Source organism: Hippocampus comes, unplaced genomic scaffold, assembly GCF_001891065.2.
Source record: "Hippocampus comes isolate QL1 unplaced genomic scaffold, H_comes_QL1_v1.1 scaffold132, whole genome shotgun sequence".
Classification (NCBI taxonomy): domain Eukaryota; kingdom Metazoa; phylum Chordata; class Actinopteri; order Syngnathiformes; family Syngnathidae; genus Hippocampus; species Hippocampus comes.
This window is the reverse complement of record NW_017805467.1, coordinates 2,834,834-2,854,575: the sequence shown is the minus strand read 5'-3', so window position 1 is coordinate 2,854,575 and position 19,742 is coordinate 2,834,834. Positions and strand designations below refer to the sequence as shown.

The 19,742-nt window shown below is 41.6% G+C and overlaps 1 protein-coding gene across 2 annotated transcripts; it reads right to left on the bottom strand.

Annotated features, from left to right (window-relative positions):
* Positions 1–1,845: 1,845 nt before the first annotated feature.
* On the bottom strand, positions 1,846–18,231 carry comp (cartilage oligomeric matrix protein). Of its 2 annotated transcripts, XM_019875385.1 has the most exons (20): positions 18,081–18,231; positions 16,222–16,295; positions 15,940–15,991; positions 15,225–15,373; positions 14,507–14,644; positions 13,320–13,397; positions 12,997–13,149; positions 11,995–12,099; positions 11,246–11,353; positions 10,929–11,088; positions 10,702–10,820; positions 9,384–9,436; positions 9,118–9,311; positions 8,876–9,054; positions 8,551–8,599; positions 7,479–7,675; positions 5,710–5,882; positions 5,468–5,607; positions 4,749–5,114; positions 1,846–4,588 (listed from the first exon to the last, which is right to left on the bottom strand). In XM_019875385.1, exons 1-19 carry the CDS (start codon positions 18,199–18,201, stop codon positions 5,056–5,058), a joined length of 2,301 nt encoding a protein of 766 aa, XP_019730944.1. In that variant the 5' UTR covers positions 18,202–18,231; the 3' UTR covers positions 1,846–4,588; positions 4,749–5,055. The 2 variants fall into 2 exon arrangements, with proteins under 2 accessions (XP_019730944.1, XP_019730945.1); XM_019875386.1 differs by lacking the exon at positions 16,222–16,295.
* Between the last annotated feature and the right edge of the window lie 1,511 nt (positions 18,232–19,742).

The following is a 19,742-nucleotide window of genomic DNA, read 5'->3' as shown; positions in this document are numbered from 1 at the left end:
GTCAGTCAAGCTGAGCAATGGCAGCCTTTGGAACGTCTCTGTCCTTTCCGTCTGTAATGCTGAATAATCCTTATTGTACATACACATTATAGCTGACACAATGCATGAAGAATCTGACAGGTCAACCCTCTGAATGAAAGCCTTGATAGCTTGGTAGAACGTAATGCTGTCACAAAGTCTCGAGGGGTGCATGTGGGGCTTCTCCTGTGCAGCAGTTAATTTTGTTAACTCTTTAGTGACCTCCAAGTCTGTATTATGCTACTTCATGACTCGGAAAAAAAAAAAAAAAAAGAATGTACTAAGTGTGGCAGTATCCTAGTCGCCAAAGGACACGGGGAATCTTGGTCAGACCGGACTGGGATCCACATTCGTCCTCTTGTTGCGGTCTCTCTCTCTTCCTGCTGTAGCATCTCAATGCATACGAGCACGTATTCTCATCAGAAAACTGCGTCCAAACCCTTTGGCGCTGCAGTCTTGTCGAGGAAACATGGCAGTTTGGCATGCACATTATTTGTTTTGCATTAGTGGACCTGAAGCTTCTGCGTTGCAGTCGGCCGCATGACCTGATACACACGAAGCAGATTTTGTATCCCGCGTATGCGATCATTCTTGGCTCGATCTATGCTCAAGTGACATCAGATATGATTGTTGTTTTGATTTGTTCCTCTTTCTGTATCGTTAACTGTCATGTCAAGTTTTTTGGGCCACGTGAGGTGTTTTGTTCATGCCTTTCCCGTTTTTGTGCAATGTTTAGTCCTCTAGTTGCTTCGCACTTTATTTGTGATTTCCCGGCTTTTGAACCGGGACTCATTTGCCTGATTGGAATGCTGACTGTTTCACACCAGACGTGTACTCCGGAGATATTTTCATGTCAAAGAAAAGATGAATTCTCTATTTTTGTTTTGTAAACTATATTTCAGCTTGTCTCGTTGTCGTTTTTAATCTGTGAAGACTTTAGGGGATGCAAATATAGAAAGGGCTTACTTTGGTGCAGCTTGCGCTCTTGTGTTGCAAAGGAACGTTGCTCCGAATGTAATTCTTGTAGGTCGTTTTAATCCCCGCCACACAAACACCCGCACACACACACTAAATCACCTCAAGCTTTCTGTTGTGGTTATCTGTCGGGCAAACTAAAAACGAAATCTTGGCTGAGGAAGTACCAAGGCACTACAGAAACTGCCAGAATCCAGTGCTGCATTCTAACTACAAAGTTGGTGAAAAGCTATATTTATGATGTCACAGCAGCGGAATCTTGCTTCATCGGATGCTTTCTGCAGGAACCCAGTGAGGTGATGCTTGTCCCAAGTTTTGCTTGTGTCAGACATTGGAGGTGCTCTTCAGCTTGCTTGCTGATCGAAAGTGTGGTTGAATGAATGAATGAATGAATGATGTGCACCAGACACAAGCTAGGCAGCTAATACAACTTTATAAAGTAAGGACAATGGCTACATGGTTAATTATGGTTTTGCAAAAGATGACTTGTTTATTCGTCAACGTTCTGTCCCTTTTTTGTTTTTTAAGTGCGGAACCCATCAGTGAGATGGTGTGTGACTTTTGCAATATTTGGTTGTGATGAAAAAGGAGCAACTCTCCAGGCTCATGGATAGAAACTCTGCAGGATGTACAGATCACCTCAAAGTCTTGCTTTCTTGATCATGTGGCTTACCTGCATGCTTTGGTTTGAGGTCTGTCTTACCTGCAGGGACTATTTAACACAACATGCACTCATTTTGGCTTCAAAGTTCATTTAAGGTGAACCGTCTCAAAAGGCTGAGAAAGACATTCTGTGTTTTGAAGGTGGATTCTTCTATCGGTCCTTATTGCTTGTATGTTGTTGTTTTTTTCGGGTCAGACTAAACGGTCCCTTTAATTCAACGCCATTTTCTAAAGAACTGTACAGTTCATTCAAGTCAAAGGCTCCAGAAAAATGCAAGTTACTGTAAGTTCCTCTTAAAGCTTCTAGTGAGAATAGCATTTTATCACTGTTGTCCTGTAAGTCGTAGTAACTGATCTGTAGGTATTTATTTGTTGCCATGTGATTCTCCTAATGTGACCGTTTGTTTATAGGCTGAAAGAAAAATGTCAATTAAATTGAATGTGGATGACATATTTTTCTGCACATCGTCTTGATTTGCAAAATGTTCCGACTGCGAAACTCTCAATATGGCAGCGTGTTGCTGTGGACATGCATGATGTTTTAACCCTGCTGTATTTTGTCTTTTTTTTTTTTTTTTTTGTAATCTGTATTTCCAAATACAAATCTGAAAGATTATTTTCGATATGTGCATGCTTGTGAAATGTTAAGTTTGATTACCACTAAAATCTGTTGAGTTACGGAAAGTATGTTTGTGACTTCAAGTGCATGTTTCAGCTTTGTTGTTGCAACCAGTCACAGATTTACACACAGTCGTGGACAAGAATCATTCATTTTGGACTTTTAACTTATAAGAAACATTCCTTTTCCTGGGTGGAAACTCAATTGTGTCAAATGTTTGTTTTTTTTTTTTTTGTTTTTGGGATGCACCAATTGGCATTTACTTAGAAAGGTCTCTAATCCACACTGTGAAGATTAGACAAGCGAAAGCCCTAATTCCACATAAATCTTTTAATAAGTAGTCCCGCAGGTCCTTGAATGGCTTATAAATTGAATCGACCTTTAACCTCTCATAGTCATTATCAGGGATGTGCTGTGACCAAAATTAAGCGCGTGAATAGTCATCAATAGTCATAGTCAGGAACGAGGCGGATGACATTTGCTAGCCAGGTGATGGCCAGGACCAGCCCAGAAATACACTGGCCGTTCAGGAATTTAGATATATATATATTTTTTTTTTCCGAAATTCCTGATGTCCACCCTGCCCCCTGGTCATGAGTGACTGGAGCTGTTTTTTTTTTTTTTTTTTTTTTTTTGCCTGCACAAACAATGTTTGACAGAGTTCCAAGTAATAGAATTGATTTCTAGAAGTCAACAAAGTCCTTTGGAGCAGATTCCAAACAACTGCAATTTCCGAGCTCATGCAATTCACCGAACTGTAAGCGACTGTATTTGGATGTGTCTCGGCTTTACCAAGTAGGGCCAAAGTGCCACCCTCAGATCACAGCAAATTACTTTGGATGTCCAGGACCCACCAAGGTTCAAGCCTGTCCTGATCTGTAAACTACTGGAACACTAGTGTCATTGTCCATAGTGAACCTAATTTTATGGACCAAGAAAGAAGCCTCAGATGTGAAATTGACAACTTTCAAGCTTTGGATGTTGGAGGAGTCACTCCCACCACACCCTGGTGGTAGCAATCATGCCCGTGGGAGCCTACCGGTGCGATGCGCAGCGTGGATGGCATTACAATTTCAGAAAAGACGACTTCCATTTTGATTTACAAGATCACATCAAATTGAAGCAGATTCACCTTAAGCTTTTGGATGATTGGAACCCGGTCATTCTAGGATCAGAGGTTTAAGGGTAAGAGGCAAGATGAACTTCACTGTTTTGCGCATTAAATGCTATTTTTCTCCCACATTTAAGAAAGAGAAGCTTTCCCACTTTTTAGGTAAGTTTGCGAGTAAACCCATTTCCGATAAAGTTGAATTCAATTTTGAGCCCCAGCAAAAAAGTAATGGATTAGATTCATCAAATTGTTTCATAACGCTAATTTCTGGGGGCAAACGCCTCATTTTAATACAGCAGCACCTCTACAGACACATGTATAACAGCAAGCATTTTTTCTGTCACCCTGGATTTATTTTGGGGACTTTTCGTTGGAATGCAATGCACAACATATAAAACACATAAACAGATGTTGACCTCTGAATACTTTGAATAACTAATATGTTAAATCCTCTCCGCTCTGCTATCTGTCTTTGTATAGCATTTATAATGGTAATCAACATGCAGTCACTTCATTTGTACGTAGTAGCAATTTGGCTTTGATATTAGCACGTGTGTAGGACACAACAGCTAGCTTCTGCTATTTCCAATTCAAACAGGAGACCGTGGTCTTCATCTCTCAGCGGTCAGTCTGACCATATGAAATGTTTCCTGACTTGAGAAAATGTCAGTTCATCCCCGCCGAACAGCACTTAGCCTTGATTAAATGCAGCAAAAAATGAGAAATGTTATGATAATGTGTTGGGATAGAATGGTACAAGTTATATGTGCAACATGCTCTTTGTCGATAGTGAGCTAACCAAGCACTGCATGCCTCCACACTTTTCTAGCTTGTTTGAAAATGAGATACAGTTTAAAATATATATATTATCTTTCATTTTAGGGGTGCAAACATCCCTGAAAAATGAGCTAGACATTCAATTTATTAAACATGGACTGTGCTTAAAAGGTTGGTCCATGCCAGTGAATTGTCCAATTTGAATTAACACTACCAATTCTGGCAATAAGTGTTAAATAGTCAAACACTTACCCAGAATGATGCCAGCTGTGACAAAGGGAAACGTGCAGGGACATTTTATCAAATGTGAATGGGGGGGAATGTACTGTACAGTGTGTGTATGTTAAAGCACTCAACTTTAGTTGAAAAAAAAATGGACATCCCTTTGATGGATGTGCAGAAACGTGTGACCATAACTAGAGTGTCTGACCAAATAACTGCCAAACTTGAGTACAGGAAAGTTCCATCGTAGAAAGGGTTCTGTCAGTCGTCATCTGTACCTGTGGGTAAAAAACAAAAAAAAAAAGCAAAAAAGGACGTTTCGCTTCTCTCACAGAAGCTTCGTCAGCGGTAGACAACCCTGACTAGAGTGTCTGACCAAATAACTGCCAAACTTGACAGTTAATACATGAATTTTGAAAATTGCAGCGACTTCAAACGTAATTCTATCAACGGTTACCTGCAGACTCCATGTATCATTTAACAAAGAAACAATTTCATTCTGATGTGGCAGTTTGCTAAAATTGTAAACCAAAACAAGCTAAAAAATACATATTTTGTCGAATTTCCATTTGTGTTTTCATCTGCTGGGAATCTTCTGATGAGTGTAAACCAGTCTGAGATTGGAATGAATATTATTGGCACTCTTTGAAGGGCTCGTGGGTCATTTCCTTCAGGCCACCAGCTGAACATGCTGCGCACGATAGGTGTCGAAGTCTTCTGGTATCGTGTCTGGAGACAGAAATACCCATTTATATTTTTGCTGCTTGGACACTAGCTTCCCTGTCTAAATGAACCGCTGTCTTTCTGATAAAGAATAGAAGAGTCGCACAGGTCATACAAGTTTGCATTTCCTACCATCATGAGAGATCTGAGCGTAAACCATAGTTCAGCAAACCTCAAACGATTAACTTTACTTTTTGGTGGTGGGGGGGCTGCGTACGTTTTGTATGCAGGAATTTGCGAGTCCTGACCTCAAGACAATCACACACCTTTGGCCAAACCTAACACAAAATAAATGTTCTTCTGGGTTGATAGAGGAAAGAAAACACAGTCACACTTGGGAGGAAAAACGGGTTGCTCACCGTTGCAGCGATAACGCAGGTTGGCCCAGATGATATTCTCCTGGGAGAAGCAGAAAACTCCAAGTCGACCTCCCCTCATGGTGGCGTCTATAATGACACCTGTGTCTGCCACCACCTGAGGACCCTCATAGAAGCGAACCCTGTACCCCAAAAGAGCAAAGAACAAATATTTTTGGTGTGGAAAAAGTGGCATGTAGAAGTGCGAGAGACTATTTGGTTTCAGCTTGTAGCGAGCACTCTACCTGATGTAGCCATCAGCGGGTCGGTGCTGGAGGAACCAGCGATAAGACGTCTTGTCCTTCCAGCCGACATTGCGAGCATCTTTCCACAGCAGCTTCACCTGGTCGCTCGTGTCGCCGGTGTGCCACAGGGCATTCCTCAGGTTCTCACCAGGGCCAGTGTTGGACTTGACAGCCTTTCCAAATTCACACATGAAAATGAGTGAGTCTCTGGTGCAACATCTCAGCCCTGTGCATCTTATGAAAGTCCATATTGACATCAAGTTGTTCATGGAATTTGAGAAAAATATTATATAGCAGCGAAGCTCTGTTATGATATTTTCCAACATTGGTCCAGTGGCTAGCGCATTCACCTCACAGTGCAGAGGTACCGGGTGCAATTCCAGCTCCGGCCTCCCTGTGTGGAGTTTGCATGTTCTCTCCAAGCCTGCGTGGGTTTTCTCCGGGTACTCTGATTTCCTCCCACATTCCAAAAACATGCATGGCAGGCTGATTGAACACTCTAAATTGTCCCTAGGTGTGAGTGTGAGCGTGGATGGTTGTTCATCTCTGTGCGCCCTGCGATTGGCTGGCAACTGGTTCAGGGTGTCCCCCGCCTACTGCCCGAAGACGGCTGGGATAGGCTCCAGCACCCCCCGCGACCCTTGTGAGGATAAGCGGATCCGAAAATGGATAGATGGATGACATATTAGAGCCTAACATTGCATTCGGAGAGGGGATGGTGGCCGAACTAATTATTGGAACCAAGATGGCGTATGGCCAGCCCGGTAAGTGTGCTCTCAAGTATTGTCTTTGTTTTTTGTCATTGTTGTTCGTCTTTGGTGACCGTATGCCACTTCCGTACAAAGTACATGCGGGAAGATTTGTTAAGCAACAGGGAGTCTACGAGGGAGATTTATTCACAAATCCACAGTTTTGGGGAGATATTGCATGGTGGAGACATAGATGGCAACTCTGTGAAACATGGCAGCTTGCTGGTGAAGTTATGTCAACCACTTGCATTGATTTGTCTTATAAATCTCCCTGTCCAACAAAATGGACGAGCTTCTTCTCCTCACAAGGGTCAGCGAAGACTTTGTGTGTTCTGCCACTCTCTGCTTTACTGAATCTTGGCTCAGTGATTGAATCCCAGATGCAATATGCCACAACTGCCTGGCTTCCAAAAATATCAATGTGCAAAACTTTATTTCTGTGATTCTCCACATCTGTCCACATTATCCAAACGAGAACATCTACAATAGTCTTGGACAGGGCTCTGGACTGCCCCTAAATGGTGGCATTTTGCTCCTAAAATTTGAGACAGTGCAACTAAAATTTGCATCTACTCGTGACTGCAACTGACAAAATTGCAGAATTTTTTTAAACTACTGTTCTTGCATATTTTTTGTTGCTGACAAACCTCTGCTCCACGCTACAGACCATTTATACAGTAAAGTGAAAATTAGTGGAGTGAATATTGACTTTGCAGGTTGAATTATAGTGTGCCCCTAAATTGTCTCCTTGCGCCCCCAAAATTTCAGATTAGGGGCCACCAAGATGGACAGATGCAATGTGGTGATTTTGTCATGAACTTCTCAGTTGGGAGGATATTATCTAACACTTTATTGGCAAAAGTATTCCCTCACCTGCCTTGATTTCCATATGAACTTGAGTGACAACCCATTCTTAATGCATTTAATGTGATGTTGGTCCACCCAGTTAAAGCCAATTTATGGCAATATAGTGTAGAAATTGAGCAGTCCCATGAAAAATGAGGCCTTTCCGCTGATTACCTTCAGTTGGATCCCCGGTTCTGCCACAGCTCTGAATGGGTTGGCCTGCCAGTAGATCTGCTCCACCTGCTTCCACATCACCACATAGAAACTGGAGCTGTCCTGATACCCGAAAATAAATCCTGCATAGTCGTCGTCTGTCACCGTGTTGACATGAAATGTCCCTTCAAAATCGACACCACTAAAAGCAGTGTAACCTGGGAAGGAAAAGGTGCTGCTTTACCATTCAGCATTGAGTCCCCTGACATATTGTTTAGTATGTGCAATGAGGGGAGATAAAGTGCACAAAATGTATTTATCACACATTAATATCTCAGCCAAGAGCATTTTACGTTATGAGGCTTTTCAAAAAATATCTTATTATTTACATTCTTCTCCATCTGTTAGTAAAAAATGCATGGATCTGTGACGAAATCCAGATGTGCAGGATCTATGAAGCTCTTAAGATTTTTCGACAGTGCATCCTATCCTTCTGTCCTACAAATGCAAAAGTCAGTCCAAATATTTAAATAAAGCCTAAATCAATTCTTTCATTTCAATTGACAATAAAATTCCACCAAAGGATCGGCATTGTGTCTTTTTAGATCAAGATAAAGCGACAGGGGACTCAGAGAAGAACTGTAGTACTGCATGAGGAAGTCTGGAGTGGCAGAGAAATATCGTACAGGACATGTGAGATTAGCAGGACAGTGGTGAAGTGTGCTGTAGGTTTGACAGAGGAGTTTAAGGTGGAGGTAGGACTGCATCAGGGATCAACTCTAAGCCTCTTCCTCCTTCCAGCAAAGGTTAGTTTTTTTTGAGAGACAAAGTTAGAGAGAGCAGATTTTGATGGCTTAGGCACATCCAGAGTAAAGGTAATGACTATAATGGTGGAAGGATGATGTGGATAGAGTTGTCAGGCAAGAAATCTAGAGGAAGCCCGAAGAGAAGGTTGATAGATGTGGTGAGGGAAGGCATGGACGCCTTTGGTGTTAAAGAAAGGGATGCAGAAGATAGACTTACATAGAAAAAGATGATGTCCCGTAGCGACCCCTAATGGGACAAACCGAATATTAAAAGAAAAAAATCATACCAACGGCCAACCCAGGATCACTATTCATTGTCTGGACAATCTCTCTGCCCTGCACAGTCATTGAAGAAAAATAATTAATTGGGTACATTGTTGGACTTCCAGCACTTCATTATTGAAAGCAAATTGGAATGAAACAATGTCATATTACGGTAGAATATTTAGCGTAAAAAATGTAAAGCCTCAGAACTATGCCAAGAAGAATGAGCTGTACATCTGAAGCTCATTTCATGATTACATTTAAAAAAATTTAAGTTATCTTAACTCTTGTATGTAATTGCATCCTCCAAAATAGTGAACAGTCTGTATGAAATGAAATGAAATTGACCTGATCCAGCACCACCCAGTTGGGGTCAATCTGAGCGTCACCTTCTGGATCTAAAACCACAGTCTGATACTCCCTGAAGTCAGTGAGCGTGACCTCAGCGTTTTCAGGACAAACGTCGATGGTGTCAATGATGGTGTCGTTGTCGAAATCTCTCTCACACACATTGCCAATGCCATTGCCTGGAAGCATACATGGAAACAGATGTTAATGTGAATGATTTATTCACCTGCAGCAATCCCTACCGTCAGAATCCTCCTGCAGGGGGTTCGGGATTAAACGGCAGTTATCAGGGCCCGGTGGCAGGAGGTCCGGAATGCCATCGTCATCATCATCATCATCACACTCATCTCCTTTGCCGTCTTTGTCAGTATCTAGCTGGGAGCTGTTGATGACAGCTGGGCAGTTGTCTCGAGAGTCTTGGTGACCGTCACCATCACTGCGGGAGGTAGTCTTTGATTGGCCCATGCAGGATGTTGGTCGCGTTATGTGTCATTTGATCTCACTGTACCTGTCTTTGTTGGTGTCGCAAGGGTCTCCGATTAGGTCGTTATCCGCATCAGACTGGGTAGCAGGTGGTTTCAGGTTTACAACAGAAACCGCTGTTAGGACAGCTAGTCATGGAAGTTCAAACGCTCTCATGGCTTTCTACCAGCCTATGTACCGTATTGGCCCGAATATAAGACGGCCCTGATTATAAGACGACCCCCTCTTTTTCAAGACTCAAGTTTGAAAAAAGACTTTTTGAACACCAAATTAATTTTTATACAGAAAATAATTACAGTACATCTGAAACAAATGATTCTAACAATATATTTGAGAGAAAAAGCATGTTATTTTTCCTGATTCAAATCTTAATATTTGAACATTTAAATATTTAAACTAAAGTGCAATCACATTCGTAAATGAATGGCTTCCGATTTTTGAAATGTAAATTACATCATAACTTCTCCTCAGCTGCCAATTAACCTGGCTGATCTTCGACCCACTTTTCTCCAGATTGTCGCAACGTTTCTTCATTTTCTGTTATCTCTTCTATTATTTTCTTCTCTTTTCTTTCTTACCGCTATTTGTTTATTTTTCTTCTTCATGCTACCGCTATTTTTATTTTTATTCTTCATGACAGGGATTCACTTTGGCCTGGGGAGTCAAGTTTAGCATTCGCTTCAATGATATCTGGCGCCATCTAGTGTCGTGAATGGGTATAATGTCTAGACCCCGAATATAAGACGACCCCCACTTTTTCAGTCTTATTTCAATGCAAAAAACACCGTCTTATATACGGGCCAATACGGTAAATTTTATGTATGAAAAGTACTGGTGGTATCAAAACTCGGTATCTGTGAGTGCTCAGGAGTGACTACAAAAGTGGTCAAGTCAAAAGTCAAGAGTGAATACAAAAGTGGTATCGAACAACCCTCGTTTTTACAGTATTCTGTCAGATTCCCTCGCATTTGGGAGAAGAGAGTGCCAGTTGCTGATTCACTTTTCAGCCGTTTATGATTGAGTGTCATGCACAGACACTTGCTCAGACTCGCTCAAGCCAATCCACCAGGCGCCGCCCCTTAAAGGCACATGCATGAATCGCACACAAACACTCCATTATGTTCACTGTTTTCTGTACATTTTATGCCTTTTTGTGTTCAAATAATTTGACGATGTGATTCACATCGAAAAGAAAGAACATGCAAAGCTTTTTTCCTCCAGAGCCGAGCCTAAAATGCCCTCATGCCAAGACATCTGAATCAGTCGACACAAATGTACACCAGCTTAATAGACAGATTAACAGGTTTTAATGCTGCCAAGAATATGTTAAAGAGCTATCTGACCTGGTCTGGGTTGGGAACATACGGACAGCTATCACAGGCGTCTCCAACGTTGTCTCTATCGCGATCTATCTGGTCAGCATTGGGAACTCTTTTGCAGTTATCCAAGTAATTGGGGATTCCTGAAAAAAATGCATCCAGTCATGTATAGTATGTTCCTATATCCTTTAACGCTGTGACAATAACTTTGCAACCACAAGTCTTCTGAGTTCAGCATGAAACATACTAACCGTCCCCATCGATATCTTCATCACATTCATCCCCAAATTTGTCCACATCGGTGTCCTTTTGGTCGTTGTTTTTGACAGCACGGCAGTTGTCGCAAGCATCGCCGAAGTCATCTTCGTCGATGTTCCTTTGATCCACGTTGGGAACAAGCACGCAGTTGTCCTGTAGGCAAGCACTTCTTGATTTTCAGGATCTTGAATAAAACTGCAAAATTTCTCCCGCCCCAACCGGCCAAGAAAAATAATTTTATTAGTGAAAATGTGTGTGTGTGTGTGTGTGTGTGTGTGTGTGTGTGTGTGCGTGCGTGCGTGTAAAGAACCTGTGTGTTGGGGATCCCATCACCATCTGCATCTTCATCACAGGCATCTCCAATCCCATCACGATCAGCATCCTCTTGACCAGAGTTGGGCACTGTGAGACAATTGTCCTGTTCAAAAAAAAATGGTGAGGAACTCCATTTTCTATGGAAACATACCAGAGCTATATTAGCATATTTTTGAGAGGGTTTGGGGTTTATATGTTTATCGATATACAGTATATTCATTCATTCATTTTCCTATCCGCTTATCTTCAGAAGTGTCGCAGGGGGTGGTGGAGCCTAACCCAGCTGTCTTCGGGCAATAGGCGGGGGACACCCTGAACCGATTACCAGCAGAGACGAACAACCATCCACGCTCACACTCACACCTAGGGACAATTTGGAGTGTTCAATCAGCCTGCCATGCATGTTTTTGGAATGTGGGAGGAAACCAGAGTACCCGGAGAAAACCCACACAGGCCCGGGGAGAACATGCAAACTCCACACAGGGAGGCCGGAGCTGGAATTGATCATCAGCATACATAGAGAGAGAGAGAGAGAGAGAGAGAGAGAGAGAGAGAGTTTTCAGTGCATTTCAATATTTTAATTGAAGTCAATTATACACTGATTTCCACTCTTCACAAGCTGGCCTGGTTTCTCTCTATGCGAATAGCGGGGTTCCACCGCACATCACATTGAGTACCTATCAGTGCAACTTGGGAATGTAACCCCGCCTCCATATCATTCATTTCCTAGTGCCTGTGACTCACCTTGGCACAGTTCCTCTCAGCACAGTCCAACTTCTCATCTGGGAAACCATCAATATCGATGTCAGGTCCACACAGGAAACCATTGCCAGCCCATCCAACTCCACACTGAAAGTATGTCAAGCCTTTTATGGGCCACACTGTTTTCAATGGCCCAGCGTAACTGCTGTTTAAACTCAAGCTCTTCCATTCACAATAGCTCGTAACGAGATCACGGCTTTAAGTCAAGCCATAGCAAATGAATTGTGTTTCAACATTTCTGCCTTGCCTTGACACAAATACAGCGGTATTAATTTAGCAGTATTATATATACAGTACCGTTAATTGCTGTGGTTTTATTTGCACTTTAGAGTGGCGAAAACAAAACTGAATCATACTGAGAGGGGCTGAAAAAGAAATGCAGATGCACTAGTTATGGTCAGCAACACAGTTTATCCCACAAAGCATGCTCAAATCGTGATATGTTTGTGTGAATGCACCAGAACAGTCATTCAACAAAACAATCAGGTTCATAAATTAATGTCCCTCCCTTTTTTGGCCCATGTTGATCTCTCAAGTACAGTTACCAAGCACACATGTATGCAATTAACTCTTTCTGCCCAGCCCACTTACTTTGTACAACAGCAGGAGGTCATTTATTTGGTTGTGTTTGACTAAATATCTACCAAATCTATTTCCATGAAACGTTGTGGATAATGAGGTCCCAGATCCCGAAGTGTCAAAGGTACTCATTTGCTTTACTTGTATAGAAGTACAAGTACGTGTGAAGAAAAAAAAAGTCTCTGGTAAAAGCATAAGTCCTGATTCAACTTTTTTCCTTCAGTAAAACTACAGATAGAAATGTTCTTAGTGTACTTAAAATGTAGACTTTTTGATACGACGCTCATACTGCATCTCATTGACTTAGGTGTGTACCTAATGGAGTGTGAGGTGAGGGCATCGGCTGAGTGTAAATATGATTCACAGTGTTGTGTCAAAAAGAAGAAGAAAGTGGAATTGAATTACTTGACATTCAATCTTTCCATCTCGATGGATGGCGCACTCTGCGCTGGCATGACAAGGGCTCGGCTGGCCGTTGCCACACGCTCTCTCGGGCCTGCAACCCAGTCGCTGGTCACCCACGTAACCCCTCTTACAAGGGCCACATCTGAAGGATCCCTGACAGATGAAGCATCGCGTCAGCCATTAGTCTTGATGATCTAACAGCGGCAAACTGTGCATTTCGTATCTGGGCCTTCCGTTGGTAGTTTTTTACTTTTTACTTCAAGTCAACAGCACTTGACACATATTTTTGATTTGGACCGAGGTTTCACAGAATCTATACTTACTGGAGTATTCAGACAGATGGAATTCTCAACACAGCCGCCATTTGTGCGGATGTCACATTCGTCAATGTCCTTGCACACCTTCGTAAGACAAACAACCACAGCGTAAAACATTTCAGAAGATTTTACAGTGATCCTTATCTCAAAACAACCACAAACTCTTAGGGATTATATTGAATGCTTTAAATTGCCCATTCCTGATCGAGAGTCTTCAATGAACTTATCATGCATATTCTGGGAATGTGGAATGTGGTCTGCGTATGCACAGAAAACCCACGCAAGCAGTGGGGGGAAGCAGACTAATTCCATTCTGTGAGTCTAGTGTACAAAGCACTCTGTCCCTGTGCCGTGTTGTATCATACAGTAAATGAAATTAATGAGCTTTTTTACAACATTCAAATGTACGGTCATGCTCCTTTCTAAAATAATTAGTAAATCCCAGACTAAATTTTGGGCATACTCAGACATACTCAAGTTGTTATAAAATACTTTAATTTCAATGTAATACTTGACTGTAAATGTTTACATCAGGGGTCGGCAACCCAAAATGTTGAAAGAGCCATATAGGACAACAAAAAAAAACATATGTATGGAGCTGCAAAAAAATAAAAGCCTTCTATAAAACTTACAATGAAGGAAACACATGCTGTATGTATGTTGGAGACTGGACTGTCTCAGAATTGTTTGTTATTTATTCCTCTGTTGTGTGTTCACAAACGCCCCCATAGAATTTATTTTGTGATTTCCTCGCTTGATTTTTTGTTTTGGTGCATTATATTCGCTTTTCTTAGTGTCAGTGAAGTGATCATGAATTTCCGTTTTTCGCAGGCTGTCTTTGAACGCCTCTCGAGTTGAATGAGAAGAGAGAAGGCACGGAGTCAGACGCAGACATGTCTGTGTTTGTCGACTGTTAAAAGCATAAATAAAGTGTACGTTTTAAAAAAAACAACACCACAGCTCTGCTTTTTCGGACCTGCAACATGTATTTATATCTATTTGAGCTATATTAGCCTACTATCAAAATCTTTTTCCATTTTCAAACATTTTTATAAAGCTCCAGGGAGCCACTAAATGTCGCTAAAGAGCCGCATGCGGCTCTGGAGCCGCTTGTTGCCGACCCCCGGTTTACATGATTGGCTAAAAATTAATACCAAACCACAATGAATACGCTATGTTGCAATGTAGTTTACCTGCTTGTTGGCAGTGGCGTAAGCGATGCTGACGCCGTGTACCTGAGGTCCGCTGTATCCCGACGGACACGGACCACAGTGGAACCCCGGCAAAGTATTGATGCACCGCACACCCCTGTGGCACGGTATCACAGAACACTGTCGACGACAATTATACGGCGGTTGTACAAATTTCAAGACAATTGAAAAGATGTGGCTATCTTGAGCATTTGATTGCTAGTACACCACACTCCAAAATCCTGAGTCGTTTTCTTAACCCACTTGATAGGTAGCTGTGGATTTTGAGCAGATAAGGTTGATTTTGAAGATTAGATTTGGGCAGGCTATAGCTGAAGTTGGTCACCATTTTGGACGGTTTTGATGTGGACTGAATGACGGTGGGTGGGTAAGGATGGGGAGTAGGTGGGCTTTACTTGACCTCAGCACTGTCAACACCACCGAAGGAAAAAAAAATCTCAGACACATGGAAACATCTTGGACAAAGTCTTGCCAGATGTATAGAAGTTATTTTACCTGCAAATTGGAGACAACTCTGCATTTTCTTTTAAGTTTCACTTCACGTAAGTGTAATGGGCAGGTGCATCTGGACCAAGGTATTGGGATACTTTTGTAGTCTAAGATACACAAGCTACTTCCAACAAGTTTGGGAATACCTGGAGTTAAGCCAAGATCAGGATACATATTATGGTTTTATGTTTACATCCTCAAGCCTGCATACCTCATCCACGTCAGTGCAGTGGGTGCCATTACCCTCCATGCCTTCCGGACAGGGGCCACAACTTGGACCACGAGGTGTCTCTATACACCTTACACCAGGGTAGCAGGGGTTGGGCACGCAGGAATGGCGAGGCATCCCCCTTCCCGTCCCTGCCGTGTCAAAGGGTCATGTGACTCGATCCCAATAGCTGACTCGCAAAATCACTCCTCACAAAACATTAGGGAAATTTGGGGTAAAATTATAGGATAGAATTAAAATGCACGACATTTACAGTTGACAAATTTCAAGATGTAACAAATGTTCTTGTTTTTTAGGGATGAAAAAATTTTAACGTGGGAAGAAAGTCATATTCAAACAAATTAAATTTGAAAATATCACCATTCTCAGAACACGGCACTTCTCTGTTCTCCCAAAAAAAGGACTATATTTTCAAAAAATGTTAGTTTTATCCCCCACAAACTACTGTATTCATGCAGGGATGCCAGATGTTATTCAATGATATATCACAATTGTATCAGGAATTTTAAATGTCCCACAGAAATAATTGGTCAATTATCTTTTGTTTGATATACACATAGTTATGCTCTTTCGAAAATCATATAACAATTGATTGCAAATTATTTTGCGACCCTCAAGCTATGACGCCGGTGAGTCTGGGGACCTCAGTTTGAGAACCACTGCTGGAGTGTGTTTAATACTGATCATGGTGACTCACCACAGGCATCACACTCCATCACCGTATTCTTGAGGAAAACCATCTCTTGAATCTGGAATATACAAAGAGTCGGTTTTACAATTGTTGTGGAGGTGGCGCTGTTGGCAACTTTTTTCATCAGTCCAATCCAAAGTTTTCAAACCAACCACAAATGTTTTCAGACATCCAAATTTTTTTTAACAAAACATTCCTGAGTGTTTTCTACCATCTGTGTCATTTTCATTCAATGAATGGAGTTTGATGTCAAGTGTAAAATGTTGTATCAGGTGTGACATGCATTACCATTTGTTTCAGAAGCTCTTTTATCTCCGACAGGGCAAGGTTCGACATTTTAATTTGATTTATAATTTCACCACCTAAAATATGAAAGAAGAACAACAATTGTTAAATCTGTTGAATGTATTAATTAGAAAACAATTGTGCTTATGTGCGTGCGTGCACGAGTGTGCGTACGTGCGAGGTGGACATGTATTCCCAAACCGGGCTCTTAATAGCTGACATTCCAGAGGCACCACCTACGCAGTGACTACATTTTAAAGAGCAGACAGAAATCTGCTGCGTGATTGATTCTGCAGATACAGACATGATGCAAGCTTTTTCTGAAGGTTTTAATCCTGCAAGGAGCAGAAGATTGAACTGAAAGTATGAACGACGTTAGCTGTCCGATTTGAACAGGAAATAGATGAAAAAGGGTTTTCTTCATTTTGTGTCTTGTGTCCTCTGGCTGAAAGCTAACATGTTGGCTTGTTGTGTTTACAGATAGTAACTTTATTTCTTTCTGTTACTTTATGTTTGCAAAACAAGCTCTTGAAGCAGTTTTTTTATTTGTTTTTTGACCCAGTGCTAACAAGCAACATTGCGTTGTCCCACTTTGACTCGCATCATGTGTGACCCAATAAGTTAAGATGAAGGACTTTCAAGTAATGAGCAAGCAATGTAGATGACAGCCCGACACTCCCTTCCAAGCAACATTTTTACAGAAAAACAATCTTTTGGTCTAACAACAAAATCTGAAGGCATGTGAAAGTCATGAAGCTCATCTCCCAGCGCAATTTGTTGTAGCTATTGGTAGCAACTACTGGCCCAACGACCCCAATGTCAGCTCTAACCACTTAACCTGTTCCCCCAGTATGTGTGAATAGCAGCAAATAAGTTCTTCTCGTTAGCAGCAACTCTATTTATTGAATGAATACGATGTGTGTGTGTGTGTGTGTGTGGAAAAAAAGGCACTGTTGGGAAGAGGGACTATACCCGTACCTTTTTTTTTTTTGTCCCCCTTAAGCGGGGTACATATTGGGATTTTGGTGTGTGTGTGTATATATATATATGTATATATATGTGTCTGAAATTCACTGTCAGAAAAAAAAGGCACTGTTGGGAAGAGGGACTATACCCATACCCATACCTTTTTTTTTGTCCCCCTTAAGCAGGGTACATATTGGGATTTTATACCTTTTGTAGGCAATTATTCACTTGTAGGTGTGTACCTCTGAGGGTAATGTCCCAGTGACAAGCCACTGGACTCTTAAAGGTACAAATTTAACCTTTTTTTTTTTACCTTTTGTAGGCAATTATTCACTTGTAGGTGTGTACCTCTGAGGGTAATGCCCCAGTGACAAGCCACTGGACCCTTAAAGGTACAAATTTAACCTTTTTTTTTTCTGACAGTGCACTGTACATCACATATTATTGTGGAATTAATACACCTTAATTGTTCTTATTGATGTGAAAAGCATTAAGATCCTTCTCGTTTATCATTGTACGTTTCTGACTACGAAAGAATTTTAAAAATCACTTCAGCAAACAGTGGCAATACATTTTCCCTTATTCAATGAGACACAACAAAAGGCTTATTTTGTCCCCATAACATGGTCCAATATGGTAATACGGTCATAATTTCGTATCAAGGTTAAGGCAGCAGTGGTTAACTTACGTCGACACTCGTAATAATGTACTTCTATTCTAATGCCTGGACAGTTCATAAATGTTTGACCCAAGAACTGATTCCCACCCCCAATTATATTTTCCTAAATACAATATATCTGTTTCCCACATTAATCGGTGTAATTTTTTATTCATGTTTCTAATGGTGCCCATAGCCAAAACAACCAGCGCTTGTAAATCTAAAAGTGTTTTCTCACCTCTCTGTACTGCAGCTTGTCCTTTGCAGAGCACACAGGCCAGCACCAGAAAACAAAACATGCTGCAGTGTGTGTGTCGCTCTCGTCTGCCTTCTTCAACCTTTCTGCAAACGTGCTTCATCGTGAGACTCACTATCTCCTCCCCCTGCTTTGGCTTCACCAGAAAACAAAACATGCTGCAGTGTGTGTGTCGCTCTCGTCTGCCTTCTTCAACCTTTCTACAAACGTGCTTCATCGTGACTCACTATCTCCTCCCCCTGCTTTGGCTGTTATACCTCTATATCCTCCATAATAAAAATCAACAACAAAAAAAACCAACAACAACACAACCACCACTTCCCCAGACCGTCATCCCCAACTGCAGTGCTCAGCCCCCTCTGCAGGAATGATAAGAAATGATATTTTGCAGGTTTTCATGCACAACACACGTCATGTTAAAGTTGTGTTGATGTCACATTGGAGATAGAGATATGAAAACATACTGTCAATAATTCTTCCTGAAATAATCCAACAATGTCAGGCAATGTGTAAAAAGCTAACTAGGTTTAATGGGGGGTGTGGGGGGGGGAGAAACATCTAAATTTTCATACAATGCAGTGGATACAAAAAGTCTACATATCCATTTAAAAGCCATGTTTGTATTTGGGCCTGATTTAATCAGCAGATATTAGCTCTTAAATCAGATGATTTGTATTGGTGATTTATTTATTTTTTTACACATTACAACGTAACACAAAGATACTGAACTCCCCCAAAAGCTAAAAAGTAGCTGATTTTCCTCTTTGCTGTAAAGTTAAATAATAATCGCCATACTGTCCAATGTTCTGCGTGTAAATCACCTTTATGTATGTACATATCAGTGATGTGTTCCTCGAGCCGGGCCTTGGCCTCGAGAACCGGCTCGAGGATCGAAGGTCGATCCTTGGTAGCCAAGTACTTGGCCCTGGCCTTGGGTTTGGGAGTCAAGTCCTTGGCCTTGGGTTGCCGGTCCTCGGACACCATGAGGGATTAGAGCCTCGAATCCCTAGTCCACAGGTATAAAGTGGGTCCGAGGACGAAGTAAAAAGGGTGCTTCGGAGCACCGCCAAAATCACGAAGGAATCAAATAAATTCCACCCAGGGAAACCCATGTTGATGGATTAAACTGGCGCTTTAAAAGGGGCGGGACTGCCACTAATAGGTGACAGTTAGCGCAATCTATAAAGAGCGACATCACAGTTAGTTTCAATCACGGTTTGTTCCGTTCGCGATCGGCAGTTTAAATAACGTGTAAAGTCTTTCTGTAACAGTGGTGTCTTTTATGTAGTTATTTTTGCACAGTCGTCACGTTTGTGCGGTGGCACTAGAATGTTTGTTTGAACCAAGTAATTTGCGTTACAGCTGGAGTCAATAATGCCGTGACTTCACTTCCGGGTATGGCCCTTGAGATTTGGACTCCTTTTGCTCGATTCCAGTTATGTTTGCTGAATGCTTTCTCATGTGTGGAAAAAATGAATATTGACAATACATACTTTAAAATCATGGTTGATTTAATTATTTATTATTATTGTGAAGTTGAAGGTATTAAATTAATTAATGTAGTATGAGTGGAAGTGGTAATAATAGGAGTACTCAGAGAATGTTTAGAGATCAGCCATCTCGTTACCTCTGCGTCCCGCGTCC

Excerpts from the sequence above, each read along its gene's own strand:
- comp (XM_019875385.1), bottom strand. The coding sequence starts at position 18,201 with ATGAAGCACGTTTGCAGAAAGGTTGAAGAAGGCAGACGAGAGCGACAC. Across the intron at positions 15,992-16,221 it reads AAGAGCTTCTGAAACAAATG|ATTCAAGAGATGGTTTTCCT; the intron begins GTAATGCATGTC and ends TGTATATTCCAG. Across the intron at positions 9,437-10,701 it reads ATGTTCCCAACCCAGACCAG|TCTGATGCGGATAACGACCT; the intron begins GTCAGATAGCTC and ends CCTGCTACCCAG.